Below are 24,704 nucleotides of genomic sequence, written 5' to 3' on the forward strand. Positions count from 1 at the left end.
TAGTTAAAACATGCGCCCTGTCACAAACGCAGCCGTTCATCTACATTACTCACCGATCAAATAAGACTTTGGCGGGACAAAAATTCACTTTGGCGGGCGCTAAAACAAGTTCAATGCAGGAAAATTCATGCGTGAGTTTCCATTAGACTCGCACTATTAGTGTGTGTGCTTCAAGATTATGACGCAAGTGCTAAGATTCCGATTGGCCAAGAGAAAAAGTGCTAAGATTCCGATTGGCCCAGAGAAATGTAAATTATAAGAATTATCCAATAATGTTTCGCAATTCTAGCCTGCATGGCAGTTTACTGTGAGAAACAAACCGCTGTCTTGACGTGACGACGTACCGCACCGTTCCCCGGATAAAATTTTTTTTTTCATTTAGTTTTACCCTGCTTGATCAGCAGATGGTGCTGCCAGCCTGCCACCAACTGTATGTCTGCCCCATATACATACACACACATATAATACACTAAATTATTTATATACTACGCAAATCATGCAGCAGTGCCATCTATCTTTATTTCGCGATCCATTTTTTTCGACCTCGATGCGTTTCGTCACGTTTTGTATCGCGATATTTTGTCAAACGATATTTCGTCCCATCCCTAGTTTTTACCACTTAATGAAGTTTTGTTTTGTAAATCATCAGACATGATTTTTACCACTTCATTAAGTTTTGCTTTGTAGAAAGCCTTTCTTTAAAACGAATTTCGTTTTGTACAAATTGTATCTTAATTTTCATAAATGTTTCATCAACCAATTTCATGTAGCCTATTTAATAAATAAAAAGAAAACATAGTAGACAATATAACAACCGCGACATGCAGGCGCGGGCGCGCCGCGTTCACTTGCATTGCATTTCATTGTGAACTAGAGCGCATCTCATCGTAAATGAATGAAACTCAGCATAGGCCTATACCTCATACATTAGCATTAAATATCTTTGCTGCATCCTTTCTAGAACAGACAAGGGCTTTCTTGCGGCTCGCATCAGCAGAGCATTGCATCGTCCATAGGCCGCAAAACAATCAGCGGATGGCGGGCGGGTGCGGCTTTGAAAAAAAAAAAAAAACATTGGTGCGGATGTTGAGATATTAATTTTCTTTGTTTAATAGGCGACCAAGTAGCTAATCAGTGTCTGCTCGTTTATTCAAACTAAGTTGTCCTATAACAGACGACCTTCGCAACCCCCCGTCCCCCGGCCGACGGTTATGTTATGAACCGTCACATTTGACTCACGTCATAACCGTCATCACCAATTCTGAAACCGGCACACCCCTATGCAGGTCCCCTTCGAACGAATTGGTATGGACCTCATCGGGCCATTAGAACGGTAAGCACGGGGACATCGCTTTGCTTTAGTCCTGGTGGACTACGCAACACGATATCCTGAAGCAGTCCCGCTTCGCAATATTTCCGCAAATAGCGTGGCGAGCGCTCTGTTTCAACTAATCTCCCGGGTGGGAATCCCGAAAGAGATTCTCACCGATCAAGGCACGGCGTTTATATCACGAACGATACGCAAACTTTACGAATTATTGGGCATTAAATCGATCCGGACCAGTGTCTATTACCCACAAACAGACGGGCTGTTCGAACGATTTAACCGCACTTTGAAATCCATGATTCGAAAGTTTGTACAAGAAGACGCCAAAAATTGGGATCGGTGGTTAGAACCCCTCTTGTTCGCCGTACGGGAGGTCCCTCAAGCCTCCACGGGGTTTTCCCCCTTCGAGCTTCTCTATGGGCGTCAGCCCCGCGGGGTGTTAGACGTCCTTAGGGAAACTTGGGAGGACGGACCTTCAGCTAGTAAAAATGAAATTCAGTATGTCCTGGACCTGAGAACAAAACTCCACACTTTGGGGCGGCTGTCAAGGGAGAATTTGTTACAGGCTCAGGATAAGCAAAGTCAGCTGTACAACAGGGGGGCTAGACTGCGTCAATTTACACCGGGAGAGAAAGTGCTTGTATTACTTCCTACCTCTAGCTCAAAATTACTTGCAAAGTGGCAAGGACCTTTTGAGGTTACACGGCGAATTGGAGATCTTGACTATGAGGTAATACGAACAGATAGGGGCGGGGCACATCAAATTTACCACCTCAACCTGCTTAAAAAATGGTCTGAGGTGGAATCAGTGATGCTGGCGATGGTAGTGAGTGGAGAGGAGGATCTCGGTCCAGAGGCGAATGTCAAAACAAAATCTCTCGCCCTGGCCGCTGGGGGAGACCACCTCTCACCATCCCAACTCACTGATGTGCATAATTTACAAGCAGATTTTGCTGATGTGTTCTCGCCCCTGCCTGGTCGGACGGACCTCATTCAACACCACGTTGAGACAGAGCCGGGCGTGGTGGTTCGCAGCCGGCCGTATCGACTGCCAGAGCACAAAAAGAAAGTTGGGAGTAATAGAAGAATCTAACAGTGACTGGGCGAGCCCGATAGTTTTAGTTCCTAAAACGGACGGCTCGATCCGGTTCTGAGTAGATTACAGGAAGGTGAATGCTGTGTCGAAATTCGACGCTTATCCAATGCCAAGGGTTGACAAATTGCTTGATCGGCTGGGTACTGCTCGTTTTTATTCGACATTGGACTTAACCAAGGGATATTGGCAGATCCCCTTATCTCCCTTATCTAAAGAAAAAACAGCTTTCACCACGCCGTTCGGATTACACCAATTTGTCACTCTTCCTTTCGGGTTGTTCGGGGCTCCGGCAACGTTTCAGCGTTTGATGGACAGGATTCTCCGACCGCACGCTGCATATGCCGCTGCCTACTTGGATGATATCATCACCTATAGTGGTGACTGGCAGCGTCATATGCAGCAGGTGCGGGCTGTCCTGAAGACGTTGAGACGGCAGCGGTTGCGACTTGTCCGAGACCCAAGACCAAAAAGGAGGTTAGACAGTTCCTGGGGCTGGCGGGTTATTACAGAAGGTTTGTGCCTAATTATTCGGACCTCGCCAGCCCGCTGACTGATCTAACTAAAAAGGAGGTACCAGATACGGTTCAATGGACGGAGCAGTGTCAGCAGGCTTTTACCCAGATAAAGGCTGCTTTATGTGGTGGACCGCTCTTACCCAGCCAACACAGCCATGTGGGGCCCAAATGGGTTTGACCTGGGCTATCTAACTGGGACCCAGCCAGTTTTGTCCTCGGTTTCCATGTAGGCCCCACATGGGTTTGCCCAGATGAAATGAACACTGCTTAGTGTGCACAGTACAGGCTGTTTAATGTAACACTGAATCAGTGTTGGAGGTAATGAGATAATTAAGTGATTGAATAATGATTGTGCATTAATGATGAACACCTGCTGTTAACAAGCATAATCACTGAAGGAAAGAAAAACACAAGAACTACTTCCAGCCACTGCCTTGGATGAAATCAACTGAAGATAAAATACATTAAATCTCTCAAGATCTGATTAAACAACTCCACAAACAGCATTACCAGCTTCACTTATTACTAACCAGACTGACTTTATTTATGTCAGACGTCTTCAGAAATTCTTATTGAGAATTAACAGAGGTTTAGATGTTGATTACTTATTTGAAAGTAATAGTTTGATTTGATGTTACCATTGTGGCGATCAGTGTGTGCTTTAGTCAGGCTCTTGACTTTTTAACATTAGTTTTTCTCTGGCAGCTGTGTCTGTTTGTTATGGTGAGAACAGCAAGAGAAAATATAATCAGATGCTGTAAGCCGATTGATGATAAGAATATAGGCATTGTTATGTAGTGGTTTAACTCACTGATATTTTGTGTAAGGTTTGTATGGGTAGTATGTCATTCATTTTGTTTTATTGTTGTGATTCTACAGCAAGAGATCCAGCACAGTTTATTCAGAACATCAAATTATTTTTAAAACCCCATTTACACATGTTGGACTACTGAAAGTTGTATTCGCAAACAGACATCAAGAATCAGCATATGAATCTCAACAATGGTGACATGCTTCATGGTGCAATGCATTCTGGGTGCATCATACAAAACTTATCCATAGCTCCCAGAATGCATTGCACCATGAAGCATGTCACCATTGTTGAGATTCATATGCTGATTCTTGATGTCTGTGTGTGAGCAAGATTAGGAGGAGCCTAAAATATGTAAGTGGTGTTAAAAATCATTTGACGTTCTGATTAAATTCTATTATTCTCTTGCTGTAGAACCACAACAATAAAACAAAATGAATATCATACTACCCGTATGAACCTCACACATAATCAATGAGCTAAGCCACTACATGATGATTATATTCTTATCATCAATCAGCATACAACATCTGATTACATTTTCTCTTGCTGTTCTTGCCATAACAAACAGACACAGCTGCCAGAGAAAAACTAATGTTAAAAAGTCAAGATCCTGACTAAAGCACTCACTGATCGCCACAATGGTAACATCAAATCAAACTATTACTTTCAAATAAGTAATCAACATCTAAACCTCTGTTAATTCTCAATAAGAATTTCTGAAGACGTCTGACATAAATAAAGTCAGTCTGCTTAGTAATAAGTGAAGCTGGTAATGCTGTTTGTGGAGTTGTTTAATGAGATCTTGAGAGATTTAATGTATTTTATCTTCAGTTGATTTCATCCAAGGCAGTGGCTGGAAGTAGTTCTTGTGTTTCTCTTTCCTTCAGTGATTCTGCTTGTTAACAGCAGGTGTTCATCATTAATGCACTATCATTATTCAATCACTTAATTATCTCATTACCTCCAACACTGACGGGGGGGGGGGGGCTGCAGGCCGGATGGCTCCCCGGCCTGAGTCGGGCGGTGGGGGTATGTGGCGAGGGGGGCGTGATTTGCGAAGTCTGTAGCAGGAGAGAAAGGAGGGGGCCGATCGGTGAGTAAGTAGGTCAAGTGTAAAATGATGAACACCTGTGTCTGATTGCAGTGATTGGTGTGGAGAGACCGGATATAAGCCAGCATGCGGGAAGAGATGGGAGAGGTCAAAAGATTGACCAAAGGAATAGAGAAAAAGGACACTGAGTCAATACTGATTGAATTTGAGGAGAAAGAGTTACCTAAAGAGGTATACTTTGGATATGTAAGATATAATGTGAGAGAATATGTACAGAAACCAATGAGATGCTACAACTGTCAGGAGTTTGGGCACACTGCTAAAATGTGTAAGGGGAAAAGAAGGTGTGCTAGATGTGGAGGTGAACATGAATATGGGATGTGTGGTGAGGGAACAAAACCTAAGTGTTGTAACTGCGGAGGAAATCATAGTGTAGCATACTGGGGATGTGAAGCACTTAAAAAAGAGGTGGAGGTACAGAAGATAAGACTAAAAGAGAAGGTGTCATATGCTGAAGCAGTTAAGATGAATGGACAGAGGAATCAGAATATAGAGGGAAGAGTGGATAAAGGACAAGAGGAAATGGATGATCAGCAAGGGATGAGGAAAGCATGGATAGAAAAAAGGAAACTGGTCACATTCATTGCAGGAGTAATTAATGCAACACATGAGATTAAGTCAAAAACAGAAAGAATTCAAGTAATTGTGAAAGCGGCAGAACACCATTTGGACATGATAGGGCTGAAGTGGGAGGAAATAAATGATGAACTCAGGATGCAAGCAAGCCAGGAGGCATCATGATTAGGTTTTTAATCCTAATAATGCTGATTTTACAATGGAATGCGAGAAGTCTCTTAGCTAATGGGCAGGATTTTAAGCAATTTGTTGGTAGTAGGGTAGAAAAGCCAGAGATAGTGTGCATTCAAGAAACTTGGTTAAGACCTCAATTGGATTTTGTTTTATATGATTATGTGGCGGTAAGGTATGATAGAAGGGAGGGGGGAGGAGGAGGGTGTGTTACATTTATAAAGCAAGGAATACCGTATAAAATCTTAGGAGTGGGAAATGAACAAGAATATGTAGTAGTGAAAGTATGGGCAGGAAAGAGAGAGTTGGTGATTTGTAATTATTATAATCCTTGTAAAAGACTAGAGAAAACTAAGCTAGAAAAGATAGAGGGACAAAATTGTAATAATATTATATGGTGTGGGGATTTTAATGGACATAATACTTTGTGGGGGAGTAAAAAAAGTGATTACAATGGTCAAATAATAGAAGAAATGATAGATGAGAAGAATTTAGTGTGCTTAAATAATGGTGTAGGTACAAGAATTGATGTTAACACTGGAAAAGAATCAGTATTAGATCTCACATTAGTTTCAAATAAAATTGCAGCAAGATGTGATTGGACAGTGCATAAGGATGGCACAATAGGCAGTGATCATTATCCGGTGTGGTGTAAAATAAATATAGAGGTAGTATGTAGTATTGGGGAAGCAAGTGGAAAATGGATTTTTGAGAAAGCTGATTGGGGAAAATTCCAGGAGGAAAGTGATAGGTTGTTTAGGGAAACTAAAGATGAAGTTAGTGTTGAAATATTAGATAATCAAATTAAGCAAGGTATAATATCAGCAGCAGCAGAATCCATTCCCAAGAGTAAAGGAAGATGTAAAAAGAAAGCAGTGCCATGGTGGGATGGAAAATGTAAAGAAGCAGTGAAAAATAGAAACAAAGCATTTAGATTAGTTAAAAGAACACATAATTATGATCATTTGATTCAGTATAAACAAGCACAGGCAATAGTTAGGAGGATAATCAGACAGACAAAAAGAACATTCTGGAAATCTTATTGTGATACAATAGGAAATACAACACAAATAGGTGAAATATGGGGAATGATTAAAAAGATGGGGGGGGATAAAAGAGAATGGAATTATCCAGTTCTGACTGAAGGAAATGAGAATGCGATAACAAATAAGAAAAGGTAGAGATGATGGCAAAGCGTTTTGTTAGTATAAACAGTTCTAATAACTTGTCAGAGGAAGGAAGAGTAGCAATAGAAAGAACAAAAGCGCAGTATAAGGATGTGATATGCAGGAAAGATAATGGGGATGAGGAGCAAGATGCTCCTTTTAGCATGGGAGAGTTGCAGAGAGCGCTGGATAGGTCAGGGAAAACGGCTCCAGGGAAAGATGAAGTGTGCTACAGTATGTTAAAACATTTAAGTATAGAGGGTTTGGGGAAATTATTAAATTTATACAACAAGGTGTGGGAGGAAGGGAGACTTCCACAAAGCTGGAAAGAGGCAATAATTATTCCAATAAGGAAGCCTGGAAAGGATTCAAGTAATCCTGGTAGTTACAGACCAATTGCATTAACATCGCATATATGTAAGATAATGGAACGTATGATAAATGAAAGACTAATATATCTTTTAGAGAGTAGAAATAAAATGGCTAGATGTCAAAGTGGTTTTAGAAAAGGAAGAAATACAATGGATCCTGTGATCATTTTGGAGGAGGAAATAAGGAAGGCACAAGTGAATAAAGAAACTGTAGTAGCAGTATTCTTTGATGTGGAGAAAGCATACGATATGCTGTGGAAAGAGGGTCTTTTAATCAAATTACATTTAATGGGAGTTGGAGGGAAAATGTTTAATTGGATTATGGATTTCTTAAATAGAAGGAATATACAGGTGAAAATTGGGGTAGATTTATCAAAGCAATATGTTGTAGAAAATGGAACACCACAGGGAAGTGTGGTTAGTCCAACTTTATTCTCCATTATGATTAATGATATTTATTTAAATCTTCCAGGGGATATAGGGAGGTCTTTATTCGCAGATGATGGTGCTATATGGAAGAAAGGTAGAAATATTGAGTATATTTTAAAGAAGATGCAGGAAGGAATTGATCAAGTTGAAAATTGGGGATTAAAATGGGGATTTAAGTTTTCAGTGGAAAAATCAAAAGTAATGGTTTTTACAAATAAAAAGAAGAATAAGGAAATTAAGCTGAAAATGTATGGAAGTATGTTAGAGAAAGTAGAATGTTTTCGTTTCTTGGGAATATACTTTGACACAAAACTAACATGGAGAGAACATATAAAGTATACAGTTAATAAATGTAAGAAAGTGCTAAATGTGATGAGATGTCTTGCTGGGTTGGAGTGGGGTGCAAGTGTTTCAGCTTTAAAATATATATACATTGCTTTAATAAGATCTAAATTAGACTATGGGAGTATTGCGTATGGGTCAGCAGCAAAGACAACATTAGCTGAATTGGATATTGTGCAAGCGTGTGCCTTAAGAATATGTTTAGGGGCAATTAAAACTTCTCCAGTATGTGCACTTCAGGTGGAGGGAGGTGAAATGCCATTGTGGCTTCGACGGAAACAACTGACTGCAAACTATTGGATAAATCTTCGAGGGCATGAGGATAGTCATCCAACAAAAAAGGTATTACAAAAGTGTTGGGAAAAGGAGAGAAGAAAGAAAGAAAGTTTTGGCTGGACAGCTGATTTAATTGCAAAAGAAATGGAAGTGTATAATAAAAGATTTGCTAATACTGTGTTATGGCCTGTTAAGCCAATTTGGACATTGGAAATTCCGAAGGTTGATCTAGAGCTTTTAGTAATTAAAGGTTGTAACAGAAATATAGATTTAATCAATGAATATTTTAAATATAAGAACAAGTATAAGGACAATACGGAGATTTATACAGATGGGTCAAAGGACCTACAAACAGATGCGACAGGGTCTGCGGTATACATCCCTAAATATGAGATAGGAATTAGCAAAAGAACATCTGACAGCATAAATGTTTATGCAGTTGAATTATGTGCTATACTTGTTGCATTAGAATGGATTGAACAATGCAGGGATATTAACATTCTAGTATGCAGTGACTCAGTATCAGCTCTTATGAGTATGAAGACTGGAAAAGCTAGTAGTCATCAAGAAATATTATATGAAATCTTGTTTTTAAATTCAAGGGTATGTAGACAAGGGAAAAATATAACATATATGTGGATACCAGCACATGTGGGCATACAGGGAAATGAGAGAGTTGATAAATTGGCAAAAAAGGCAACAAAAAAAGAGCATGTTGACATTGAAATTAAATTGTCAAAATCAGAAGGGAAGAGTCTAGTGTGGAAAAAGATAATGGAAATATGGCAACATCAATGGGATCATGAAAGTAAAGGAAGACAACTATACATGATTCAAAATAAAGTAGGCAGTATAAGAGAGATGTCAAATAGAAGGACAGAACAAGTGGTACTAACAAGACTTAGGATTGGGCATTGTAAGTTAAGTGGAACTCTTCATATGTTAGGAAAACATCCCACAGGCCAATGCGATGAATGTCAAGAGGAAGAAACAGTTAGTCACATTTTTATGTCATGCAGGAAATTTATAAAAGAAAGACAAGAGTTGAAATATAGCTTACAAGAAATTGGTATAGGACAGTACAATTTAAAAAGTATATTAGGATGTGGAAAGAGTGAGCAAGGAAAGAAATGTTTGTTTTATTTTTTAAAGAGGACTGGACTGGAAAGAAGAATATAATTAAAAAGTGACATGATAATAGACAGCAGATGGCAGTAATGTAACATATTGGATACCAACTGCCTTAAAAACCCAAGGAAGAAGAAGAAGAAGAAGAAGAGATGGGAGAGAGAGTTGGACTGGAACCTCACCTGTACGCTGTGTTTGAATGAAGTTGTGATTGTTATTTGTTTCTCGTTGTTATTGCTGTGCGTGGCACGGTGAATGCGCTACGTGCGCCCTTTTGTTTATTTTGTTCATTTTGAGTTGGTAAATAAAGTGAGTGTTTCAGTCACGCCGACCCCTGTCTTCTTCCTTCCTTACAATACAATATCTGAACCTCGTTACAATGACATGGATAAAACACCCAATACTACAACAAACAAACACTAATGTCACTCATCTTCAACCACTACAGCCACATAACTATGAACTGAAACATGGTTTGATTTTATGATAACTACATTCGTGGTATTAAGGTAATTAGATCTCTAACACGTAACAGTTTTTATGTGCAGAGACTGACAATCTTCAATGACAATTAGATGATTATCTTTGCTTAATGTTGCGAACAGCAGCTTAGCTAGTTATATTCCTTTGGCTTCGCTGTTTTATCTCGGGATGCCCATCCTGAGGTAACTAGAGAGTACGTCAGCTCCAGTCTGGATCCAGCCTCTTATGAAGACTTGAGATGCCCAACACCTATGAAGAGACCAACTCTTGACAGGACTTCAGATGACGCCAAATCTGAATCAACGTGATCTCATGAGAATACGTGTGCACTTTTACATAAAGTGTGGTTATATCACATGTACATTACGTACACGTATGTATGATTATGTAGTTGTAAAGTTAGTATAACTTTATTATTATAAAAAACATCATTGAATGTAATTTAAGTGTTTTGTCGTGTTGGGGCAGGGCTTTTTACATGTCTCAAAAGTAACAGATCAAATTGAAATATTTATGGACATTTATGAGTTACTGTTGAACTTTCTTTTGTACTTTTGTATAAAAAAAACTGACATTGTTGTTTTATCAAATGTTTCCTGAGGTAAATGCAGAGGTGGAAGTAACGAATTACAACTACTCACGTTACTGTAATTAAGTCGTTTTTTTGGGTACTTGTACTTTTTTGAGTATATTTTTAAATCTGTAATTTTACTTGTACTCAAGTACATATTAAGCTAAGTAATCTACTTCGCTACTTGTAAAATCACATTTCGTTACTGAGTACAATTTGAATTGATATTCAAATCTTTGACCGGCATTTCGGTAGCCAATAAAAATATTCGATCGTAAACGGACCAATAAAACCCCTGATATTTGGACTGAATTAAAGCCGCCGCAGTCGCAGCAGGTTTTGAAGAGCTGATCATAGGTGAAGGAGACGAGGAGCTCATAGTGATTAATGGCTGGACTGAAAGTTTGGAGAAACAGCAAACTACATAGAAGTATTGTCAAAATATCTATACTGTATTTTGATACATATCAATACCGAAACATCTGTCAATACTCATTTTCTGCAGTATAGGCCTACACTGATACGATACCAGCTGCGCGTTCTCATTCTCTCATCTCAACGACATCAAGTTTGACACACCCGCCTCCTCTCAGCGCGGGATTGCAGGTAGGCCCATTACGCATAATTTTTATTAATACCTGCAAGTTTCTATGGCATATTTTAATGTCAAATGTCACGAGTGCAATATTATAACGCGAGGGCACATTCATGTAATCGCAGAAAACTGGACGCGAGCTCTCAAATATACGAATGAACTGGACTCGGATATTGTGTGCGCGCTCTCGGACTGTGTCATATCATGTGCAATCGCGAATCTCTCCAAGTGGTTCTCACTGCAGCCTCAAATGACGTCCAGCTCCAATCTCTCCATGCTCTTGAATTAAACGTTGTCAAAAGTTATGAAAAATCTAGTCTTTTGTGAGTGGACGTGTCTCTTCAGAAGACTTGAATTAAACTTTTCCATTGAATAGATTACTGTTACAATGAGTGTTGTGCTTTTCGATGCTTGAAAATAATGATTGCCTTGACAAAATGGATGGACAAAATGTAGATATTAAAATATTTAGTATGTGGTAGTTTTCCTGATGGTATTAAAAATTATAGGCTAGGCCTACTGAATGTTGACATATTTCAAGGTGTCATAGAAATTCCAGTATCATGACCACTAATTAATGTCCTTCGACAATAAGGTAAAAATGTGTTAAAAGTAGCTATTTTCTACATAAATCTATGATTTGGTTGAATATTTATTGGTAATACATTAACTATCGCCAGCTAAAAAGTAACTAGTACTCTGAGTAGTTTTTGAGAAGAGTAATTTGTACTTTTACTTAAGTACTTTTTTGACACCAGTACTTTTACTTGTAATTGAGTATTATTTCAGCAATGTAACGGTACTTGTACTTAAGTACAAATTTTCAGTACTCTTTCCACCTCTGGGTAAATGTTATGTGACATTGTTCTACAGCTGTTTTATTGACCCCTTTGTTTGTTTGATTTGTCGATGTATGAGGAATATACATTTCGGTAAGTTGTAGCCTACTGTATCTTTCAAAAGTGTTAATTCGTGTTTATTTACTATTAGTTAGAGATGATCTGTTCACGTGCCGCTAGGGATCTGTCGCGTCACATTTACAAGCAGCAAAACTGTATTGTCTGCATTTCGTACACTGAAAAAAAATGAGTCGTTGGATCAAAGTAAAAAAATTACTTCAACTTGTTACAAGTAATCGGTTTACATTATCTCAACTTAAAAAAATTAATCAAATCACATTTCCATTGTCAACTTAAAGTAAAAATACTCTTTCAACCAAAGAGATTTGTTTAATTAGCATTAAATTATAAATTATTATTTGGATTAACTTAATTTTTAAAACTTTTATATATTAAATATCAAAATAAATACAAAACAAAATTACAAACAATTTTTGTCTGAAAAAATTAGCCTTTTACACTCTGCAATCAAACATTTAACTGTTTATTTAGTGCAATCTTCCAACAAACTCACAGAAACCGGAATTTCTACTTGTTCTTAAAACATTTGATGAAGAATCAAATGATTTACAAAAGTCAATACTGAAACCGTTTTAGTGCATGACTTGATAAAAAAAAAAAAAAAAATACATTCAATAATAAAACCGTCAACAATGTAATTTTGTACAACAACAAAAACAACATCCATCAATAAATGTATACATCAATTCCATTTGCTATGGTTAAATTGTCACTTGACATTTCAGATTATCTTGCATTAAATTTAGGAATGTAACAGACATTCATTACTCAGGTAGAAGTATAGATACTAGGGTTTATAGATACATGTGTTGTGTTGCTTTTGTGAACACGTCAAGAAGATGAACGAAAGTCTTACGGGGATGGAACAACTTGAGGGTGAGTATAATTTTTTTCATTTTTGAATGAATTAACCCTTTTTAAATCCATTTGCATCTTCGCTATGTCCATGACAATTTTTTTTAAAGGCCACAAAGGTATATTTAAGTACTTCAGGATACCTCAAGTTCTCAGTACGTGATTACAAACATCATGGCACAAGCAGATGATACTGAGGACAACTCATGTAAAACCTCAGTACCACCAATGACAATGCTGATGTCCAGGGGAGTGCTTAGACCATCACTTTCACAGAGCACAAAAACTGTTCAAGTTCTCTCTGTGCTTCATCTTTCTGGCCAATCTGAAAGACACACAAGCAAAAAAAAAAAGAGAAAAAAAAAGGAAACAATTCTTACTCAGAGAGCTAATTCATAAATTCAACTGCTCTTACCAAAAAGAGACCAATTACTTACCATTATCTTCTGACTGGACTACAATGACTCCAAACTGTTGTCTTTCAACATCTGTATCTTAAAAAAAGACAAACACAGCAATCACCAACTTTCATAAAGAAAATTAAAATGCATGGATATGTTTTTGCACCTAAGAGCCAAAATTTTTGCAAGTTTAGATATTTATAAATAATATGTTGTTGTAAACTTTTTCTTTCTTCAAAGCAGAGACCAGGAGACGTTGGGGATCACATTCATGAAGTTATTCTTTATTGAGGACTTCGCGTTGACGCGGCTGCAGTTCTTCCCAAATCTGTCTAAAGTATATAAATTTACGTGGTGTCTTATAGGCATTTTAGGAGGAGGGACTTTTGAAGGTGGAGACAAATCAAGACAAAGCATAGGCATATGATCAATCAAGTCAAAACCAGTTTGGCAGGTTATCCGGCTTGCTCAAGAGAGACAGAACTAATCAGCATAACACTATTATTCAAATGATCCAATCAGCCCTTACGGTATCACCCATATCTTCACATGATCACAGAAGGACAAAGGGTGAGGGTGAGAGTTTCAGGAATTGACTCATTTAGAGAACAACACTGGAAGGAATCTCTTGATATACTCATCATAACCGCTGCTAAACTTTCTCAATTTATATTGGAAACTAAATTAAACATTTAATAAAATATGTAATCCAACAACGTTAAATAAGTTGGTGTAATTTGAACGTTCAAAGTTTCAAAGATGTCATGTCATACAGATTTCATAAAATAATGTATTTTGTGTAACGTATTATGTAATAGCCTAGGTCATTGTGTACATGTATGCATGTTTAAACTTTTATGACGTAATCGGAACCTACTGCAGTGTGTTAAAACGTCAACAACGTAATTGATCAATCAAGTATTTACCATATATTTATTCTTTTAAGGTTATACAGTAGTATGTATATATGAGGCTACTGTCACTTTAAGAATTAACACACATACCAGCAAAGACAAACTCGATTTTTTGGCAAATGTTTCAGACACAACCAAATGTGTTAAAGTGAATACTTGGCAAGGTAGACATTTTCAATTAAAATAAAATATCTATGACCATTCAAACGTCATATGACACTAAAAAGAACTCAATTCAGTGCTGTGCAATATATTGATAAAGTGTAAATTCTCTGATGTCCACTTTGAATACAAACTTTGAATTATTTGATAAAACACGTTATTTGCATTAATCAGTTAACTGATCCTCATGTGATTATAAATGTATGATAGAAACAAACTTAACTTAATTTGTAAGATTACTCACCATATGTAATTTTGTGTCCACCATGAGGTTTTCCTGCAGCAAAAGAAGATGATGGTCGAGAAGAATTTTGTCCGTGCGTGGTCGTCCGTGGTCACGTGGCTTAAACAGAATGCAAACTTGTCATTTGATTTGAAGCATAGTCACACCAACTTAACTGTTGCTTGACTCATTTTAAAGTATTAACCACTCTTGCTACTTTATTTTTCTCATTCACCAATGTTTCTACATCAATCAAATGTCAGAAACTTATGCAATCTACTCAATGAATGAACTGCAGATACGCAATGTATTATAACGTTACAATCTCTACCGATAGTAACAAAATAGTATTTTAGGGTTTTTCCTAGATCAAAATGAGTTGAAGGTGGTAAAATCCTGCTTGGAAAATAGGTATCTGAACTTGGGCTGTCACGATTATTAAATTTGGTAGACGAGGAGTTTTACCGCGACGCGCTGTTTGAATGCTGAATGGAGAATGATTGACAGCTGCAGCGGAGGGAAGACGAGTTTGCGTAAACTTTAATTTAACGATGTAAAATTTCTTCTGTCCCTCACAACAAGATATGAAATGGCTTTACACCACTTAAATCATTATATTAGAATTTGTGAATGATTGAGTAACAATATTTCTGATTATTTGTCGCGACAGGCCTAATCTGAGCCTGTCTGAGTTTTGAGGACAGCTGGATAGGGCACGCCATTTGACGGAGGCGGTCGCCTTGTAATTCTCAATGCAGGAAAAACCCAAATAAATAATGTAATTAAAAGTCCACAAATTATCTAACGTTACTAACGTTACTTAAGCATATTAATGGCTATCCATCGTTACTAGGCCTAACAGTTATAGCTAACATTAACTGTACACTTGAAATATCAGATGACTCTGACCAAAATAAAACAGATATTCAACCAAACACATGCATGAATGCATTGAATTCTACTTTAATATTATACAAATGTTTATCAACGGCGATAAAACTTAATGAAAACTTATTTTTAGGATTACTCACCAATACTGTGGATCCGCAACGGTCTTCATACAGCAAAACAAGATGGCGGCCGAACAGAAAATTCTCGACTCAAGCTTGATGACGTCAGTAGTCACATGGTTTGGACGTGAAATTGTAATTTGATTTAAAGCAATTAGTTTAAATTACACCCAAAACAATTGTTTTACTTCAAGACAACTAAGTATAAAAAGTTCTTTAAACTAATGACAAGCCATATGCACTTTTTAGAGTGTAATAAAAGTGACAGAAACTGAGAGCTGAGTTTTTTTTTTATATCATAAGTAACTTGCTCTGTCTAGTCTGTCGGTCTCCGTGTCCTCTTTGCTTCGCGATTTTTCTGTGTGTGAGAAAATGGATGTGTGGCGTGAGAGCGTGTGGTAAGTGTCAATTGCGTGTGTCTCACAGTGAATGCATGAGAGTTGGCAGCTCTGTGGTTTGCATGAGAATTGTTTACTTGAGGGTGATACTTGTGGATTCTGTTGAAAAAATATTTTACTTTGTTGGTTAAATTATGTTGAAGCATTCATCCTTTCTTTAAAAATAAGGAAAGCTAAACATACAGGTAATTGCTGAAAATATATTAATTTCCATATGTGTGTGAGGGGAGGGGTTATTACATTACACAAAGTACATTCAGAACTACAATAATATAAACAAAAGAAAACGTACAGCCTTGTAGTTTGCCAACAGTTACATACATACTTTAAAGCTTTCCTGTTATCTGAATGGTATTTTAATAGGTTATATAGCCTATTCTGATTTCACTTTGAAGAATAAAAAAGGGGTCTGGTTTTACTCTACATTTGCATGTATGTATATGATATTTAGTGAAAAATGTTTAGATTTCAGTTGTCTCGCCAAGTCAGAAAACGAAATGAATCCAGCCCTTTGGGAGATTCAGCTCGAAGGCCGGTTAGCGCTAGCCTGACTACGTCAGACTTCCTACTCAATTTCATTTCGCTTCTGTAGTCAGTCTGAGATAGCAGCTTATCTTTCAGTTTTCCAGCGGCCTTCGGACGGCCGGGCCAATCAACGAACAGAGGGCGGGCTGAGAGCCGTGATGTAGACACTGATTGTACCGTGGATGCGTAGATTTACTTCACGTAATCTGCAAAATTCGTTCACAGCCATGTTCACTCCGGTATTTCGCTCGATGGTTCTGTTTTCGCATCATACATGTGTTTACAGTGGAAGTTAGATGCGGCTGTGCATGTGCATAACACACGCCATAACCAAACGTCATGTGATTGGCTTACGGGTAACCAGTGATTTTAAACTTCAGACAAGCGCCCCCAGCGAGAAAGAAAACGCTTTTCAATTGTGCCATGCCAGATTCTGTCTACAAAACAAAGCAAAGTAGCAGAGTTTGGTATTACCAGGCTAGGTTAGCGCCCTCTGGAGGAAGACACCATATAGCATATTTGCAGGTAATGGGGACAGATCACAGTCTATAGGACAGATAGGTTTGTGTGCATTTGTGAATCAGGGCCGCGGAACAACAGTCTCAAAAGATTCCATTCTCGCGTGCATTCGTGGATCGCTGTGTGTGTGTGAGAGAGAATCTCTCGCGTGCATTTGTGGATTGATTTGCGTGGATCTCTGGCGTGCATTTGTGGATTGCTTTGCGTGTGTGGATCTCTCGCATGCATTTGTGGATTGCTTTGCGTGTGTAGATCTCTCGCATGCATTTGTGGATTGCTGCGCGCACATGTGGATCTCTCGTGTGCATTTGTGGAAGGTTTTGAGACTGTTTTCACTCAATAGTTTTCCATCCCTATATTGTTTTATTTATGTTGTAGCAAGGCTGTTTCAAACACATACAAACTTTATTTTAATCCCACCAGCGATCGTTGAATGATGGTGTTAAACATTTTCTTTACTGTGGTAAAACCACGGTTAGTCTCGTAATGTGCTCATGCATCTGACGACAGATATTTGGCTACATTCGTTTTGTGGAGTGTGTGTGTGTGCGAGAAAGAGAGTGTGTGTGTGTGTGTGTGTGTGTGTGTGTGTGAGTGCTGATCAAATAATCCCTTCGAGGATTGTAATATTATGAGGTAGAACGATTGTATAAAATGCATGGATATTTCTGCGTGTTTTAACATAAAAATCAGTAGCAAATAACCGCGTATAGAAAAAGTATGAGACTACAGAAAAAAAAAAAAACATACCTTTCTGAAACGTCCTGTAACAGCCGTTCGTGCACAAGTTCTGCTCGATTCCTCTCCACTGATATTCTCTAAGTCTGATTCGAGCTGAAATTGATAAAGCAATATTGACGCCTTTGTTTACATTACACTGAAGCACATGCAACTGGTAACGGACGTGACGTTTCCGGACAGCGTGAACCAGTGCCATAGAGAGAGAGAGTTGCGACACTCCCATAGACCTCCGTTGTAAATAATGGCGGCGCTTTTAACCGCCTACTTCCGGGATATGAAGATCGGAATAGTTCCTAACACTGTCATTTGGGCGTTGGACACCATTCACTTACATTGCTGCGCGTCGAGTTGTTCCAGAGTTAAGTTGCTGAAATATCGACCTCTTTTGAATTGTCAACTGTCTATATTGTATCAGAGGCCCTTTGCGATGCTTATACTGGTCTTCATTTGTACATGCACAGCGTAATTATTTATATTTTATGTTGGTTGTTTCAACCAATTTTCAAGCACTGCCTGCTAGCAAACGTGACTTCGTCAGCTAAGAGTTCGGTAATGAATCGCTACCACCTTTATAGCAACTTTTATTTTATTAAATTTTTTGGGATATACTAACTTTTCATTATGTTATTATTGTCTTGAGTGAAGCGGCTTGTGAGAACAATGCTGGACCTTTAGGATTGTTATGGCCATCACCAGTCCTGTCTGTTTCATGGATCACCTGCCCCTGGTTTTTGTTTTTCTTGTTCACACACACAAGCAAACATTTTTGTTGTCTGTCATTGTTTAATAAAACATATTTTATTTGAAAACCTTCATTTGTATCAGCCATGCTTAAATTCGTTTTTAATCTGTTATAGTTTTGATAATGTGTATGGCCTTAATCTTAAAATAATATTCTTAGTCTTAACATGATCATGTTTCACGTTATGGTCCTGGGGGTGGCCACTTTCATCAGAAGAAGTGAGCTAGCTTCTAAGCGAATTCTGAACGGACCGCCACGGCAGACCTCTTTGCGTGATCACGAAGGTAGGCTAATGGCTGAATCAAAATTTATAAGCAAAATTACGGGAATCAATAGCCCAATACAGCCCAGTTGTGCTAAAATAAATATCATGAGACGTCCATCATCAGATGAATGATATGGAAAAGTTAAGTTAGAGCCGCTAAAGCCAGTGCTACCCATGCGAACATGAACACTAAGCTTTTCCCTCCAAAAATATAGCCTAAAACTTATCTCCAAATGCAAAACTGACATTAACAAAATGCAATAACAGCTGAAAAAGTACTTGGGTGTGTGTTTTATTTTATATTTACCGTTCAATAATGCAATCGCTGCTGTCTGTCCCATAGAAGAACATGACAGCCAGCGTACGTTTTGGAACTATTGGGGCTTACATGAACCACGTGACAGCCATAGCGGCGACATCAAAGAGTGTCGCAACTCTCTCTCTCTATGGCTCTGGCGTGAACTAGGCGGCTAGCGAATCACAACACACTGGGCCAAGCTGACCAATCAGAGCCCGTTGTGTATTTCTGAGGGAGAGGCTTCTTATAACCAGTAATACATCAGACCGTTTTAGGAGAAGAGACACAACGGTGCAGATTTTTTTTTTTTTTTTTTTTTATGAAGCATGAACACATGTTACTGCACCCCATAAACACGATCAAGCCTTCGAAAAAAGCTGATCAACCATCCATTTAACAGCTGCTGAAAACACTCTATATTATGTAAGTCTTGGAGGCTTACAGTGCTATTTTGAACCAATAATATGATCAAAAAACAGTTGAGGGAGAATGAGCATTTAGTTATCTTACTCTAATATAAGTAATCTGACTCCATTTAAGTTATTGTTGTTCTTTAACATATGTTTCAGTGTATAGATTGTACATTAAATACTTTAATATTAAGTTCAGCACAATTCTGTTCAGTTTATAAGCACACTAGTAGATCAGTAGTATGTAGTGGGAATAAGTGTGTGTGTGTAGCATATAGCACAGATGTGTATTAGAGGTGTAAGAGACACATCAGTCCTCAATCTGCATAATGACGATTCCCTCGCATCTGATTCACAGCATTAGCTGTGATGATGAAGGTCATTGTCCCTCGTTTAATTCACATGAATACTTCTAAACTGATAACTGTCGTACTAGGGCAGTAAATATAGTTCTACCCATTTCACGTCAATAGTTCCTGTTTTCACCTCATTTTGATGCTGATGTCTTCAGATCTCCTGTAAATTGACACTTAAAGCTCATTTCACTGGTCTAAGGGTATCTGTTGGTTACAAATATGTGGCTACTGGCTACGTTTTTCTGTGCAAAATCCTGTGCAATCAAGCCTGTGAATGTCCTTGTAATTTGCTTCAATCTTTCCGACCTTCATGAAAGATTATTTTATGGAAGGTTCAAGTGGTGTGTGTGAGAGTGTGTTTTAAAACTACGTTCAGAGTCGATCCAGAATAGTTGGAGAGAAAATCCTGATGCATCCGTGTGTGGCAGGTGGGATACAAATTTACAGGGCTTGAACCCAGACAATTAGCAGACTACGCCACGATGGGATTTACACCCAAAATTAGTGATTTTATTCTAGCAAGGCACTCAAGTTCGTAGATGGATTAGCCAGAGACAGTGGTCCAGTACAAAAATAGATTTTTATTTTTAAACTCAAGAAACACTCACACAATAATTCGCTCTACATAGTGTTTGGATTTCACAGCAAGGGAATGACCACACTTGGTGAACACGCAGCCACAGCACACCCCAAGGGACCCACCACCGCAAGGGGCACTGCTCCCACTGGCAGCTCTCAGCACCTAGACAGAGGGCGACAGGTGAAAGTTAAACTCAAATTTTCACCCACGCAGGTTACAGTTACAGCAGAGTCCTGCACGGGTTCGGGTACCTGCGGGTGCCTGTATTTCAAGTTTATAAAATAATTTAAAATCCATATCAGTTTATTTGTGCCTGCGCCCTCCCAGGAGTCTCTCACTTATATCACAACCGCGCGCGATCTGCCTGCAGTCGTCGAGATGGATCCTGAGGAGTTGACGAAAAGAATAGCTAGTGGAGATTATTGTGAAGTTGTCGACAGGGATGGCCTTTTGACAGCTTCGGCTGAAGTTGTCCTTGTGTTAATGGTCGTGTAACAATATAGTAAGGTTAGATGTTATGGGAAGGAGGCGGGAACCGGCAAACGTTCAACTATTTTAATAATAAAAATGAACAAAAAACGAAAAACGAAAAGTAAAAGATAGCAACCCCTCATGGACGACTGCTGTCACAAATAACAAAAACACAAACACAGGCCTGTCCTCTCTCATCCTTCACTGTTGTCGCTCCTACTTTTAAGCTTCCGCTCCTCCGTGAGAGATACGAGACCGGTGTCGCACAGGTGTTGCTCATATCAATCACGCCACCGGTCTCGCGCCATTCTCTCACGGCCCTCGACCTCGTCCTGCTCGCCACAAATAACTTCTGTATGACCTGGCAATAAACATTGTTGTAAGTGTGTCTATAATGTGATATGCTAAACTGATTTTATTTCGGGTGCGGGTCGGGTGGCAGTTCTATGTTCTATTCTGTGGTGTGTGCGCGAACTGTGATTGACAGGCAGATTTCACACAGCCCTGCGCTGACTGGACTAGAAGAACCGGGAGCAGTGGATTTTTGCCAAACAAATAACAGGCTCTAGAGCAGAGGTCTTCAATCTTGCTCCTGGAGGGCCACTGTCCTGCAGAGTTTAGTTTGCTTCAGCACACCTGCCTTTGAATACTCAAGGATTTGGAAGAGCCTGATGAGCTGATTCAGGTGTGTTTGATTAGGGTTGGAACTAAACTGTGCAGGACAGTGGCCCTCCAGGAGCAGGACTGAAGACCTCTAGGTGGAGGTAGAAGCGCGGGTTTTTTCTAAAACCATCTGATTTATGTTGTTCTGTCGGAGCATAGTTTCGGGTTTCAGTAAATATGATAAAAAAAATCTTGCCGACAGCAGCTTTAAGTAGCCTACCCTGACCAACAAGACGAACAGAAACTTGTGACCGACATTTTTGAATTAGCAGCTAAAAAAACGATGGACGCGATTAAGCAAAAACAACAGTGGTCCGAGGAGGAAACAAGCTGCTCTCTTGCACTCCGGTCCTCTGCAGAAGTCCAGAGTAAAATAGACGGGGCTTCACGGACGAAACCGGTTTTGCAGCAAATTCAGTGAGAGAGAGATGACTGCAGCGGGGTTCCACAGGAGCATCGAAGAGATTAGCAACAAACTTAAAAAAAAAAAAAAAAATTATAGGGACCAAAAATAAGACCTCGGTCGAAGTGGCAATGGTCGCCCATGGCAAAACCAACATTTCGACATTCTCAACTCTGTCCTCGGCGATAGACCGGCATGCCAGGTGACCGGGGCACTGAATTTGGCAACAATAATGCTCGAGTCAATGGTGGATGATTCGCTGCAGCAAAGTTGCACTGATCCTGGTAAGTTATTTTTTTATATTATTTTACTTGTTCCCAGCCTGTGTTTCTCAGCTGTTCAGCGAGGTACTAATTTCTCACATCAGTGTTTGCAATGTTGCTAGCTAGGATTGTATTATCTGTGATTTCATTGTATACAGTATGCTATAACAGAACAGTGTAAAAAGTGTAGTGGACAAAAATCTTTTTTAAAAACACTGTCTTTGTGTTTTTGTTTATAGAATTGTCTGCCATCAATGACGGTGATGACAACGTTGAGTTACCGCCAGCGCTGGGCTGCAGCTCTCCCGCGCCGTCGTGTAGCAGCTCTGGAGACGCATCTTCACAACGGGGTAAGACTTGGTGTGCAAAAGGTCACATCGTACTATGCAAACATTGAGATGTGTGTATATACTGTATATATTACTATCAGGTACTGAAATAATGTTCATATTGATTCTTCATTTAAATTAATTAACCGCAATACAAAATGCTTTGATATGTAACAATTAAATTTGATTACACTACCTAAAACAAAGTAAAAGTCTAGAAAAAAACTGAAGTTTAAAATAGAATGTAAAGTCAATCTGACATTAACTTGCTATATACAATATAATGTTGATGATCTATTATGGGACATGACTGAAAAATAAAGTGATAGTGATGTAGTATGATGCTATATACCGGTCACAAATAATATTTAATCATGTAGCAGATGCAGACGCGTAATTCCCTGCAGAAAACACTTATTCACAATGCTATGACAACACACTGATGATCTGTCATCTGCTATTATTGTTGTAGAGAGGAAAAAAGAAGAGAGACAGCACTTTGGAGCTGGTGCAGTATTTGGAAAGGGCAGATGAGAGGTTCCAGCAAAGAAATGGATGATGCCTTGCGGCGGGACATGAGAGCAGACACACACTCTCTGCTTGGACTCACGGGGCGCATGGTGGCTGTAATAATGGAGGCTCAAGCGCAAAAATTATTGCAAATAAATCAAGTCAAGTCACCTTTATTTATATAGCGCTTTTTACAATACAGATTGTATCAAAGCAGCTTCACACTGATAAAATGAAAATAATACAACAAAGTTTGTTTCTAGAAGAAAATTGCATCGTCCACCCTAATTAGGCAGATCAATAATATCGTTGAATATTAAATGTCCCCAACTAAGCAAGCCAAAAGCCAAGGCAACACTGGCAAGGAACCAAAACTCCATCAGGTGACAGAATTGAGAAATAAACCTTGGGAGAACCCATGCTCAGTCGGGGGCCAGTTCTCCTCTGGCCAACGAGCGAACAGTGTATGATTATGATCCAGGCCGCATTACAGGTCAGAAGTCAGATTGTTCGTGTCGATAAGGCCGGCACTGCACCACGTGCAGATCCACCATCTATTCTGGATACGGCCGGAGTCCACCTCACTTCAGTGACTGGTTGACACTTCAGCACTGCGTAGTCGTCACGTTCAGGCGCAGGTCCTTCATCGGATCTGGATACGGCCTGGATCTGGCGGACTGCGGTAATGCGGTTATGATTTAACGAGTACATCAGGATTCATGGGAAGTGTTCCCGGTATCGGCTGGCCTAATCTACGCAGCCTAATATGGAATTATAGAAGTCTATAATGTGTTATGTGAATGCTAGGTCAAAGGGATGTGTTTTTAGTCTAGCTTTGAACTGACAGAGTGTGTCTGCTTCCCGGACAATGTTAGGAAGACTGTTCAGGAGTTTTGGTGCTAAATAGGAAAAGGATCTACCACCAGCAGTCGATTTTGATATTCTAGGTATTATCAACTGGCTGGAATTTTGAGATTGCAATAGACGTGAAGGACTATAATGCGTTAAGAGCTCGCTCAAGTACTGCGGAGCTAAACCATTTAGTGCTTTGTAAGTAATCAGCAATATTTAAAAATATATACCATGTTTGATAGGGAGCCAGTGCAGTGTCGACAGAACCGGGCTAATATGGTCATACTTCCTGGTTCTGGTAAGAACTCGAGCTGCTGCGTTTTGAACTAGCTGTATTTTGTTCATTAAGCGTGCAGGGCAACCACCCAGTGGAGCATTACAATAATCTAGCCTTGAGGTCATGAACGCATTAACTAATTGTTCCGCATTTGTCAAAGCGAGCATATGGCATAATTTAGATATATTTTTAAGATGGAAAAATGCAGTTTTACAGATACTAGACACGTGACTTTCAAATAAAAGATTGGTTTTAAAGAGCACACCCAGGTTCCTAACCGACGATGAAGACTTAACAGAGCAGCCATCTAGTGTTAGACAGTATTCTAGAATCTAGATTATTACGTGAGGACGTTTTTTGTCCAATAATTAGAAACTCTGTTTTTTTCAGAATTTAGTAGTAGGAAATTACGAGTCATACAATTTTTTATATCAGCTATGCATTCCGTTAAATCACCATAGTATTTTTGTTTGTTTCTTTTAATGTACAATTTTATTTAAATTAACTATTTACAATTTTATTTTCATTTACATTTATTTCACTTTACATTTAGCAAAGTTTGTTTATCCCCTTAACAGGCAAATATCGTATACGGTTTGTGTGTGATTTTCATACGATTTTTATGTATTTTCATATGAATAAAGAA

The 24,704-nt window shown here is 38.9% G+C and overlaps 1 protein-coding gene across 2 annotated transcripts in view; it reads right to left on the minus strand.

Annotated features, from left to right (window-relative positions):
* LOC309498713 (uncharacterized protein) overlaps positions 1-19,097 on the minus strand; it is a 170,939-nt gene extending 151,842 nt beyond the window's left edge. The window contains exon 1 of one of the 2 annotated variants that reach the window (XM_082169583.1): positions 17,649-19,097. In XM_082169583.1, the coding sequence (XP_082025709.1) occupies positions 17,649-17,862 (214 nt within the window). In that variant the 5' untranslated portion in view covers positions 17,863-19,097. The remainder of the gene's footprint in view (positions 1-17,648) is intronic. The other variant, XM_082169595.1, reaches the window with a different exon arrangement.
* Between the last annotated feature and the right edge of the window lie 5,607 nt (positions 19,098-24,704).

This window comes from Leuciscus leuciscus (genome assembly GCF_965113295.1).
Source record: "Leuciscus leuciscus genome assembly, chromosome: 1".
NCBI lineage: Eukaryota > Metazoa > Chordata > Actinopteri > Cypriniformes > Leuciscidae > Leuciscus > Leuciscus leuciscus.